The 11791-nt window shown below is 54.3% G+C and overlaps 1 protein-coding gene across 2 annotated transcripts in view; it reads left to right on the top strand.

Moving 5' to 3' along the window:
• Positions 1-11791, top strand: part of SEMA4F (ssemaphorin 4F) — a 127983-nt gene that overhangs the window by 105503 nt on the left and 10689 nt on the right. Inside the window, exons 11-12 of one of the 2 annotated variants that reach the window (XM_074992107.1) lie at positions 6795-6904; positions 7327-7484. The exons of the other annotated variant lie outside the window; for it this stretch is intronic. Of the exons in view, the coding sequence (XP_074848208.1) occupies positions 6795-6904; positions 7327-7484 (268 nt within the window). The remainder of the gene's footprint in view (positions 1-6794; positions 6905-7326; positions 7485-11791) is intronic. 2 annotated transcript variants of the gene reach the window in all.

Raw genomic sequence — 11791 nt, 5'->3', positions numbered from 1 at the left:
CTCCACAATAGGTGTCGGGCTCGCCCAGCGCCACAGATCGGAATTCTTCCAGCAGTTTCTCCTGAATCGCGCATGCGCCGGCGCACGCCGCTCCCTTGCGCGTCCCCGGCCACGTGTGCAATACAGTCCCCGCCAGTTCCTTCTCAACCGCCATCGGCTGCAGATGGAATTCACTCAGGCTACGGCCAGAGTCAGATTAGACAGCGTTTCTACATGTAAATTGTTTCTTTTTTTCAAAAAAAAAAAAAAGAGAGGAGTTGAGAAGAAGAGTGGACGCAGGCTGGGGTCCGTGATTTGGGTAAACAGGCACGGATAAGGTGCTAAGTACCCCATTAACAGTAAAAGACTCACCGAGATGGCTTCTTCAGGCTTTAAAAAGTGTGAGTCCTGCCATGAAGCTATGCCGGCCTCCGATGGGCATAGTGAATGCATCCGATGCCTGGGGGAATCACACGTTACCCAGAAGTGTTCCCACTGTGCTAAGCTCACAGCCAGGGCAAGGAAAGACAGAGAAATGCGTTGCTCTTGTTTGATAAGGCCCTCCAGCCAGACATGCCGGAGAGGCAATCAGAAGGGCCCTCTGGGTTCCACAAAACGAAGGCAGTTTCTCTGACCCCCTCGGTGCAAAAACGGAGGAAGCTCTCCCCAGCTCGATCCCTGCCGGCGGTCTCAGTGAGCGGGATGGGTGGAGCGCACAGCCCCCAGCCGCATACTCAGGCAAGCGTCACCGCGGCAGCGCACGTGGCAGAGGCTGAGCCTCCGATTACAAAACAGCCGGCACGCGCGGCGCCTAGAGCGTCGGCCAGGCCAGCGCAGGAACCGGCGGCACTGCCACAGGCGGCACCGACCCCCGCGGCACCAACGGTGCAGGGCCAGCAGGCACGGAGCCTGCAGGCACTGGAGGACATTATCTGTGCGGCACCGCAGCTGAGCGGGCCGAGCACGGCGCCGACAGCGGGGCCGAGATCCCCGGCGCGGAAGGGGGCAGTGCCAGCCCTGCAGGGGAGGGGAAAGGCAAGAGCAAAAACACGGCACTGCAGCCCTTCTCTGGACAGGGCTGTGCTGCTGCTAACAACAAGCCCTCCCCCTGTGCTACACACGCCGCCCAGAAGGCCTGGGTCTCCACCGGCCTATCCAGAACCTCCTTTTCCCTTCCTCCAACCAATGTCACCATGGCTTGGGCCACCTTCGCCCTTTCTAGGATTGGATCCGCTGGAGTACTATCACAAACCAGTGTCACCGCTATCTGTGTCATCGCGGAGGTCTCACTCTCCCAGACATTGGGGGTACACACTCTGAGTGGTCCAGGTCTCCGTCCCTGGACCCGTGCCCATGCTGCCATGGTCGTTCCTATCATGCTGGACACAGACACCCCAGGCCTACGCCCAGGGGCAGGTCCCCCCCAGCCAGCCAATACCCCCGTGGACACTGCTGGGCGGGGATGGAAACTCAGTTATCTCAAGGGGAGTTAATTTTAGAACCCCGAGACTTTCCTTCGCAATCCTCCAGCGAGCAGGTATACCATCAGCCGCAGGAACCTGAGAGTTCGAGGGAGGTTTACCTTGGTGGCTCCTCCTCATCCTCCCCAGATGAGGCCATGGCCCCCGGGGATGTCGCTCCCCTGGATGACCTTAAACAGTTTCAGGAGCTGTTTAAAAGGGTGGCTTTCACGCAAGGCATTCAAACGGCAGAAGTGCAGGAGAAACATCACAAACTCCTGAAAAATTTGAGACCCCCGGCTTCATCCAAAATTGCTGTCCCGCTGGGCGAAGCCATTATGGAGTCAGCCACTATCATATGGCAGACTCCGGCCTCTGTTCCACCTATGAACAAGAGAGCGGATAAGAAGTACTTCGTCCTGGCAAAGGGGATGGAGTTCCTCTTCAGTCACCCACAACCGAACTCACTGGTGGTCGAATCGTCCCAGCAGAGGTCAAAGACTTCTCAGTACAAATCGGGGGGATCGGACAAAGATGCCAAGAAGCTAGAGCTGTTTGGCAGGAAGGTATATTCCTCTTCCCACCCTGCTATTGAGCATGGCAAATTATGCAGCACACCTAGCAAACTATAACTTCGATAATTACTCCAGGCTTACTTCTCTCATGGATTCACTTCCAGAAGATAAGAAGCCGGTGTTAAAGGCAATTGCGCAAGAGGGCTACGCAGCTTCGAGGACAGGAGTCCAGATCGCCCTGGATGTGGCAGATACGGCGGCACGCTCAACGGCTACAGCAGTGGTCATGCGTAGAGAATCCTGGCTCCAGACATCGGGCATCCCGAGGGATCTACAGGCGAAGATCGTGGATCTTCCCTTTGACACGCAAAAGTTGTTTGCAGACTCAACCAACTCGGTCCTCCACTCCAGTAAGGACTTGAGAGTGACACTTAGAACCCTGGGTATTTATACCCCTCCATATAGGAAGAAATAATATTACCCTCAGCAAAGACGCTACCCGTACCAACCACAGCGTGCTCAGTATCAATGGGGCTACGACCAAGGGCGACATCAACAGCAGCAACAGTACAGAACTCCCAGGTGGCGTTCCCAACAAAGCCATATACCCTCGGGACAGGCCCAAAGGCAACAAGTTTGACGGGCATGTCGAGGGCTGCACTATCACTACCATCGTGTAATGCCACTCTCATCTCATGTTCCATCATCACCTCAGACCGTTTCACTCCCAATGGCAAAAGATCACCGCAGACAAATGGGTGCTGGAGATCATAGCCACAGGTTACGCGATCCCCGTCCAGTCGCTCCCACCGACGAAGCTTCCCTCCAGGCCCCACCTCCAGGACGCTGCCCACAAGGCGAGGCTCAAACAGGAGGTGGACCACCTTATGTTCATAGGGGCGGTGGAAAGAGTGCCGGAACAATTCCAGGGGAAAGGGTTTTATTCACGCTACTTCCTCACAGAGAAGAAAACAGGAGGCTGGAGGCCCATCTTAGATCTTCGGGGCCTCAACCGCTACTTGCGCAAACAACGTTTTCGGATGATTACAGTCGCCTCCATACTCACAGCACTGGACAATGGAGATTGGTTTGCTGCCCTCGACTTACAAGATGCTTACTTTTATATAATGATCCACCCGGCACACAGGCGCTTCCTCCGCCTCATGGTCGGCAAGGAGCACTTCCAGTACAGGGTTCTTCCGTTCGGCCTCTCCTCGGCCCCCAGAGTCTTTACCAAAACCTTGGCAGTGGTGTCAGCCTACCTGCACAGACAGGGGGTATTCATATTTCCATACCTGGACGACTGCCTACTGAAAGGGGCCTCGAAGGCAGAGGTCCTATGCATGATACGCGTCACAGCGGACACGTTTTCTTCGCTGAGCCTAGTCATCAACCTCGTGAAGTCAAAGACCGACCCTACACAGGACATAGAGTTCATAGGGGCACGCATAAACTCTATCACAGCAAGGGTGTACCTACCCAACGCCCGCTTTCACGCCATCAGTTTGCTGGTGCAAGTCATTACATACAGCCCCACGGTGCCGGTCTTAACGTGCTTACAGCTGCTGGGCCATATGGCGGCAGCAACATTTGTGGTACAGAATGCCAGATTGCACATGCGAAGCCTGCAGCATTGGCTGGCGAGTGTCTACAAACCGGCATCCCACACTGTTCACAGGGTAGTGTCGCCCACAACAGAGGTGCGCAGATCCCTGGCATGGTGGGTAAACCCCAAGAACTTGCTAGCAGGGGTGCCCTTTCACCAACCACAAATTTCTATTTTTCTTACTACCGACGCCTCCCACATAGGATGGGGAGCGCACATCAGTGACAAGGTGACGCAAGGCCTATGGTCCCCTGCGGAACAGTCACTGCACATAAACATACTGGAGCTCAGAGCAGTGTTCAACACCTGCAAGCATTTCCGAGACCACATATGTGGCAAAGTAGTCGGGATCAATACAGACAATACCTCCACTATGTTTTACATAAATCGGCAAGGAGGAGCCCGATCCCGTGCCCTATGTGCGGAAGCAGTCCGACTGTGGAACTGGTGCATTGCCAACAACATTACGTTGAAAGCCTCATACTTGCCGGGTGCTCACAACGTGAAAGCAGATCAGCTGAGCAGGCACTTTGCACTCACGCACGAATGGCAGATCTGCGCCGATCTGCTACAACCGATCTTTCATACACGGAAGTTTCCCCAGATCAATCTGTTTGCCACACAGCACAACAAGAAGTGTCCCCAGTACTGCTCCAGGGCAGGAGTGGGGTGGGGGTCCCTGGGGGACGCATTCATGATTCCATGGAAGGGTCCCCTAGTTTACACGTTCCCCCCCAACAGTGCTTATCCACAAGGTCTTGCAGAAAGCCGGAAGGGAGAGAGCTCGCATGATACTAGTAGTCCCAACGTGGGATCGGCAGCAATGGTTTCCCTTGCTTCTGTGCATGTCAGACCGCCCACCGCTCCCCCTACCGGTGGCGCCGGACCTACTCACACAGGCCCAGGGGTCCATAGTGCACCCGAACCCTCAGAGTCTGTGCCTACAAGCATGGCTAATCCATGGCTCAGCTCCTTAGAAAGTACATGCACGGAGGGAGTACAACAAGTCCTGGAAAGTAGCCGAAGGACCTCCACCAGGAAGACTTATAAGCAGAAATGGACTTGATTCACAGCCTGGTGTTCCGCCAAGCAGTTGGCTCCCCTTGACGTTCCTATACCAGTAATACTTGAATACTTATTGGACCTCAAGGGGGCGGACTTTCCTTATCCTCGCTAAAAGTCCACCTCGCCGCTATATCAGCCTTTCGGCATACAGAGGAGGGGCCCACGGTATTTGCCCATCCTATCGTTACCAGGTTCTTGAAGGGGTTGGTAAACCTGTACCCCCCTCGGAAACTGCTTCCGCCATCGTGGAACCTGGTCCTGGTGCTCAGCACGCTCACGGGTCCACCTTTTGAACCATTAGCCACAGTTCCCCTACGTCTCCTTACGATAAAAACAACCTTCCTCTTTGCAATTACGTCAGCTCGCAGGGTGAGTGAGCTCGCAGCAGTTATGGCAACGCCGCCCTGCACAGTATTCTCAAAGGAGGCGGTAACCTTACGGCTGCACCCAGCCTTTGTTCCAAAAGTTTCTTCAGAATTCCATCTTAACGAACCAATAGTTTTACCCTTGTTTTACCTGAAGCCTCACAGCTCCAGCAAGGAGGCACGCCTGCATCTCCTGGATGTGAGGCGGGTGTTGGCCTTCTACATAGACAGAACTAAGTCCTTCCGGAAAACAGACAGACTTCTAGTCTCTCTCGCTCCCAGGTCAAAAGGAGAAGGTCTCTCTTCACAGAGAATCTCAAAGCACATTGTGTCCTGTATAAAAATGTGCTACGAGCTTCGAAAGACTCCTTTGCCGGCCCCGCCCAGGGCTCACTCCACCAGGGCGGTGGCAGCATCAACAGCCTTCTATAAGGGCATCGTGTTGAAGGACATCTATAGAGCGGCGACCTGGTCATCCTATGACAACTTCGCCAAGCATTATGCCCTACATCGGGTATCCCAAGAGGATACCTGCCTCTCGACAGCAGTCCTTTCGGGGGCAAGCTGCACATAAACCGATTACCCACCTCCTTTCTTGGGTTACTGCTGGGTAGTCACCTATTGTGGAGCACCCATGGGGACACTCGATGAAGAAAGAGAAGTTACTCACCGTAGTAACGATGGTTCTTCGAGATGTGTCCCCGTGGGTGCTCCGCCACCCACCCATCCTCCACGCTTCGGATCTCTGTCTAGTGTCTTTCAGGAGCATCTGAGGTGGTTGGTCAAGGAACTGGTGGGGACCAGATCGCGCACGTGGCCAGGGATGTGCAAGGGAACGGCACGCGCCGGCGCATGCGTGATCCAGGAGAAACTGCTGGAAGAATTTTGATCTGCGGCGCCGTGCTCCATGTGGAGCACCCATGGGGACACATCTCGAAGAACCATCGTTACTACGGTGAGTAACTTCTGTTTCTTGGCCTCTGAGGATAGAACAAGAGGCAATGAGCTTAAACTGCAGCAAGCGAGGTTTAGGTTGGACATTAGGAAAAAGTTCCTAACTATCAGAGTGGTCAAACAGTGGAATAAATTGCCAAGGGAGGTTGTGGAATCTCCATCACTGGAGATATTTAAGAACAGGTTTGATAGATGTCTACAGGGATGGTTTAGACAGAACTTGTTCCTGCCATTGGGGCAGGGGGCTGGACTCGATGGCCTCTTGAGGTCCCTTCCAGTCCTAGTATTCTATTATTCTGTATGCCCGAAGTGATAGAAAAGGGGGAACCAGTGGAGGGGATGGCATGGTCAAAGCAATGAGCTAAGAAAACAGTCTTTGAAGCAGCATTCTGAATGATGTGCATTGGACAAAACTTTGCTTCTTGAGAACCAGGAGAAGGATATTTGGCAGGAAAGCCATACAAGAGCCAGATGTGAGAACCAGAACAGAATTTTAGCCATGTGGGTGGGTAGGAGTGGCTGTATCTCAGAGATATTAGGTAGAAAAAATCTTAGAAGACATAAGTGTCATCTGACCTAGAGTCAAAGGTAACATCCAAGTTATGGGACTGAGTGACAGGCAGGTGCTGGTATTGTTCACAGTAATGGGTGGGGTGGGTGGGGGTATCGGAGAGGGCTTTGGATTCAGCCTGGCGTGCAGCTGTCTGAAGTAAGGGCCAGAATGGCCACCTCCTGGCACTGGAGCTGAGGCTGTCTTGTGAAGGGAAGCTTGTGGAACTTGTCTGCTGCTGTGGCACCAGATGGTGGTGCTGATCTAACCTGTCCCCTTGCTCTGGCCTTCCATTTGCAGAGGATGGACACTTGCACAAAGCAGTGAAAATTGGCCAAAAGGCTGTCATCATAGAGGATCTAACACTGTTCCCACAGCCCCAGCCAGTTCAGAATCTGCAGCTCCATCAGGTGAGAGAACAAGCATTAGTGTTCACAGGCCCAATGGCCTAATCAGTGTTCTCAGGCCCAGTGGCTGGGTCAGGCCTCAACAGCCTGGTTGGTAGTACATGCCTGTAGAAACCCTTCTTGTTACTCTTCACATTCCTTGCCAGCTGCAGTTCCCGTTGTGCTTTCACTTTCCTGATTACTGCCCGGCATTCTCCAGCCATATGTTTGTACTCCTCCTTAGTGAACTGTCCTCATTTCCATTTCTTGTATGCATCCTTTTTGAATTTAAGCTGACTAAGGATTTCCCTTTTAAGCCAACTTGGGTGCTCAGCTCCCACCTGATGTCAAGATACTTTTTGTGCATTGTCAGGTTCTGCAAATGTGTTTGGGTTTTTTTTTTTTTTTTTTTCCCCATCATCTGTTCCCTCTTGCTCCCTTTGCAGAACTGGTTGTATGTAGGGTCCTTTACTGAAGTGACTCAGGTCAACACAACAGACTGTGAGAGTTATAAGAGCTGTGTTGCATGTGTCCTGGCTAGAGATCCCTCCTGTGCCTGGAGCAGAGAACTGGGTGCTTGCATACACCACCAGGGTGAAAATGGGTAAGTGACTTGTCTCCATTTTCTATAGCCTGGGTTTTGACATCTCTTTCTTGAAATCTGACATCTGCGAATTGACTGTCACCCTATCCTCAGTGTTACCATTTAGAGTGCCCATGATCTTAGGAACCTATCCTGGTTCCATCTCCTTTGGTCATGACCGTTTCAGCTGCCTGGCCTCACTGAGCTCCAGCCCTTTGTCATGGAGTGTGGGAAATGATCAGAGAGAACAGGTGGTTTAATTAGTCAACAGGGATACAGCACAGAACAGATTTGTCAGTACAGAAATCAGAAGCAGTCAGTACAATTCATCTTGGGGAGAAGGGGCTGAGGGGGAACCCCAAGCCAGGGCTCTGGCCCTCCTTTCTCCTGCTACAGCCACATGAGACTGCCCCATTCAACAGCCCAGTTCCAGTTCAAACCAGCCAAACCTCTCGTCCCTCTTTAGTCCTGTTTACATTGGAAGAAGGGTGTCACCTGGTTTCCTAAGTTACAAAGAGCAGGGAGGGCCTGGCCCGCATGTGAGATGTCATCACACCAAAACTCCCCTCACCAATATGCACTGATGCTGCACCTAGGGAAACTGAGGTATCCACCTCTGGTTACTACAGGACAGTAGGAACCACATGCAACCTAACCATGGGGATAAAATCATAAAATATAAGAACAGCCATGCAGAGTCAGACCAGAGGTTCACCTTGCCCAATATGCCAGATGCCCCAGAAGGAGTGAACAAACAGGTAATCCTTAAAGTGATCCTTATCCTGTCATCCATTTCCAACTTCTGACAAATGGAAGCTAGGGACACCATTCCTACCTATCCTGGTTCATAGCCATTGGTGGACTTGACCTCCATGAATTTATCTTGTTCTTTTTTTGAACCATGTTAAAATCCTGGCCTTCAGTGTATCCTCTGACAAGGAGTTCCACAGGCCTACTATGCTCTGTGTGAAGAAAAATGCTTTGGGTGTATCTACACTAGCAAGTTCATTTGAAATTCAGATCAGAAGACCACGTTTTTTTGAAAGAACCATGGAGCATCTACCCTCTGGGCAGATGAGGAGGTCCTGCAGCAGACGGGGGGGTCCAGCACCGAAACACAGCTGCATTTGAGCAACTCGCCAAGGGCCTCACTGGCCGGGGTCACCCCACCCGAAGCCTGGACCAGGTGAGGTCCAAAGTGAAGGAGCTCAGGCAAGGTTACTGTCGGGCTCGGGACACGGCTGGGCAGTCAGGGGAAGCACCCACCAGCTGCCCCTACTTTAAACAACTGGACCACCTCCTTGGGCCCAAGGAAGCAGGACCCCCAGCTGTGTTCCTTGACACAGTGGGCACCCCGATGGAGCCGGAGCTGGAGGGGACAGGGACCGACGGGGAGGACTGCTCCAGACCACTGGCCACCTTCAGGCACCCGCCACGGATCCGGGACACGAGTGATTGATGAGGGCTCGAGTGAGGGGGCCCTCGTCATTGAAGTCCCCTTGGGCCCATCCAGCCTGGCCCCCTCAGATGGTGCCTCACCTGAGTTTGTGGAGTGACCCACAGGTCTGTACCATGCACGTGGGCAGCTGAGGGGCTGGGGGAGGGGGCGCGCAGTCCCACCTGGGGTGGCCACAGCCCACCCACAGGGACATCAGCCCCAGGGCACAGGCAGGTCAGACGGGCCCACCGCCTCAGCCTCACAGGGCTGACGTGTGGCATTCAGCACCATGTGGTCTGGACAGTACCACGGGCTGCCAGGCCATGGAGGGACCAAGGACGGGCAGAAGAGAGGCAGTGCTCCTGCAACCCAGATGGGGAACACCAGATGCAGTCCCTGCAGGACCACTGGGCTGGGGTGTCTGGGGTGGGGGCGTTCAGAGGGTCCCTAACCGGGACTAACGGCCCGTTCCTCTCCCTTTATGTCTCCACAGCTCCACCCCCACAATGAGCCCAGGGAGCCCTACCACCTAGGGTGAGCGGGAGCAGTCCAAGCCCCAGATGGGGACAACATGGGGCCACCGCCAGTCCCTCCGCCAGCACCACCAGGCCAGGGAGAAGGTGGCAGGGGACACGGCCCACACAGCCCCCCTCAGGGAGCTTACGGCATCATGTGGGAGTGGCTTGCCATGGAGCAGCAGACATGGGACCAGGTGGCATCCAACCTGGACGCCCTCACCCAGGCTGTGGTCAGCCACCTTGCTCCTGCCACCGCTCCATCTCAGGCCATTCCCACATCCACGCCCCCTGTCACCCCTTCACCATCCCCTATGCCCCCGTCACCCATGCGTCCCCTATCCTCTCCCCCCAGCATTCCCCATCCCCCTGCTTCCCCCACAGTGGCCCCCACCACCGAGGAGGCTGACTTCGAGGCCCTGCTCCCTCCCCACCTCCCCCCAGCCAGCCTGTCCACCTGGCCTACACCCTGTTGGCCAGCTGGAGGTCAAGCGCCGCCCCACCCATGCCGAGCCCAGCACAGGCGTGGGGACTGTACCCGAGTCATGCCCCTTCCTCCATGTATTGCCAGCCCCAGTGGGGCCCCTGGATACAGGGAGGAAGGGATGGGCATGGGCAATGGGGATCCCGGCCGTCGAGCCCTGTGGAGGGGTGAGGCCACCCATCGCGGCTTCCTGTTCTCCCCCCTCCCCATGTAAATAGTTCTCCCTGTTCACTCTCCCCCCTCCCATGTAAATAGTTCCCCGAAGAAAATGAAGGGCACAGTTCTTCAAAGTAAATAGTTTATTTTTATGGTGTCCCATGTGTCCCCCGTGTATGTGTGCTGGTAGGTGTATGGGTGGCGGGTGTGCATGTGTGTGCAGAGTGTGGGTGGGGTGTGTGTATGCAGGGTGCAGGTTGGGGGGTCACTGTGACCCCCGCTCAAAGGCCTGGTGCAGGGCCTCCCGTAAACAAACCCCATCCTGCTGGGCCTGGTGGCACGGGGCGGCAGAGGGCTGTTCGTACCCACGTCCTGCCTCAGCGGCCCACCCCTGCATGTAGGGCTCATGTTTTGCCTCCACCAGGTTATGGAGGGTGCAGCAGGCCCCAACCACCACCGGGACATTGGGGAGGCCCACCTCCAGCCTGGTGTAGAGGCATCTAAAACACCCCTTGAGGCTGTCAAACACCAGCTCGATGGTGCTCCGGGCACGGTTCAGTCGCTCATTGAAAAGGTACTGGCTCGGCTGGGTGTGCCAAGCCTGCAGGGGGTAGGCTGCGTCCACCACAATGCAGGGTGGCATCGTCATGTCCCCAATGGGGAGCTCCCGCCGGGGATGAAGGTCCACTCGGCCATATGACGTCTCAGCCCTGAGTTCCTGAAGACCCTCACATCATGTGCGCAGGTGGACCAGGCTATGCAGATGTCCTGGAACTGGCCGTTGGCATCTACCAGGGCCTGCAGGACCACCAAGTGGTAGCCCTTGCAATTCATATAGGCCCCATGGCTGTGCTCCAGAGCCCGGATGGTGATGTGGGAGCCATCCAGGGCCCCAAAGCAGTTGGGTAAGCCTAGTGCCTAGAATCCCTGGGTGGTGTCATCCAGGTCTCCAGCGTGAACCAGCTGCTTCAGGAGCACTTTGTTGATTGCCCCGATGACCTGCAGAGCATAGAGGGGCATGCTCATGGGTGTGGGGTGGGGTGCAGCTTGCCCGCCCTTGCCTGTCCCCATCCCCGCCCCTGTCCCCGGGGTGCCCACCCATCTCCCACCAGTGCCTGTCGCCAGGCTGCCCCCCCTGCGCTCCCCCCACATACAGTCTAGGTGTGACCTGGGCGTGGCTCACATCGATGAGGACGGCCCTTATGGTGGCTTTGCCTACCTCGAACTGGTGGTCAATGGATCGGTAACTGTCTGGGGTAGCCAGCTTAGTACTGAGTAGAGGAGGGCATTTATCTTCTGTGGCTTTATATATATTTCTGTTATACATTACATTACAATATAAATATACTAGCTTCTGTTGCTTGCAACTGCATCATATTGGCTGTATTAAATTTTTGTTCCCCTTTAATCACCAGATTCTTTTCAAACAATACTATCACCTAGCTAGTTATTTCCCATTTTGTACTTGATATTTTTTTTCTTTACTGAGCATGTTACTTCACATTTTCTACTGATTTTCCTCTTGTTGATGTCAGACCATGATCCTAATCATTTAATGAAAATATTGAATTGTGACTGAGCACTGCTGGACTCCACTAGATAATATCTTCCCAGTTTGACAGTGCATCACTGATAACTGTTATTTGAACATGATCTTTCAACCACTTGTGCGCTGCCTTATAGTAATTGCATCTGTACCACATTTGTCTAGTTTGCTTATGAGAATGTCAGTTGG

This window comes from Carettochelys insculpta, chromosome 4 (assembly GCF_033958435.1).
Source record: "Carettochelys insculpta isolate YL-2023 chromosome 4, ASM3395843v1, whole genome shotgun sequence".
Lineage (NCBI taxonomy): Eukaryota > Metazoa > Chordata > Testudines > Carettochelyidae > Carettochelys > Carettochelys insculpta.
Note: the sequence above shows the minus strand (reverse complement) of the source record. Positions and strands in the feature narration are given on the sequence as shown.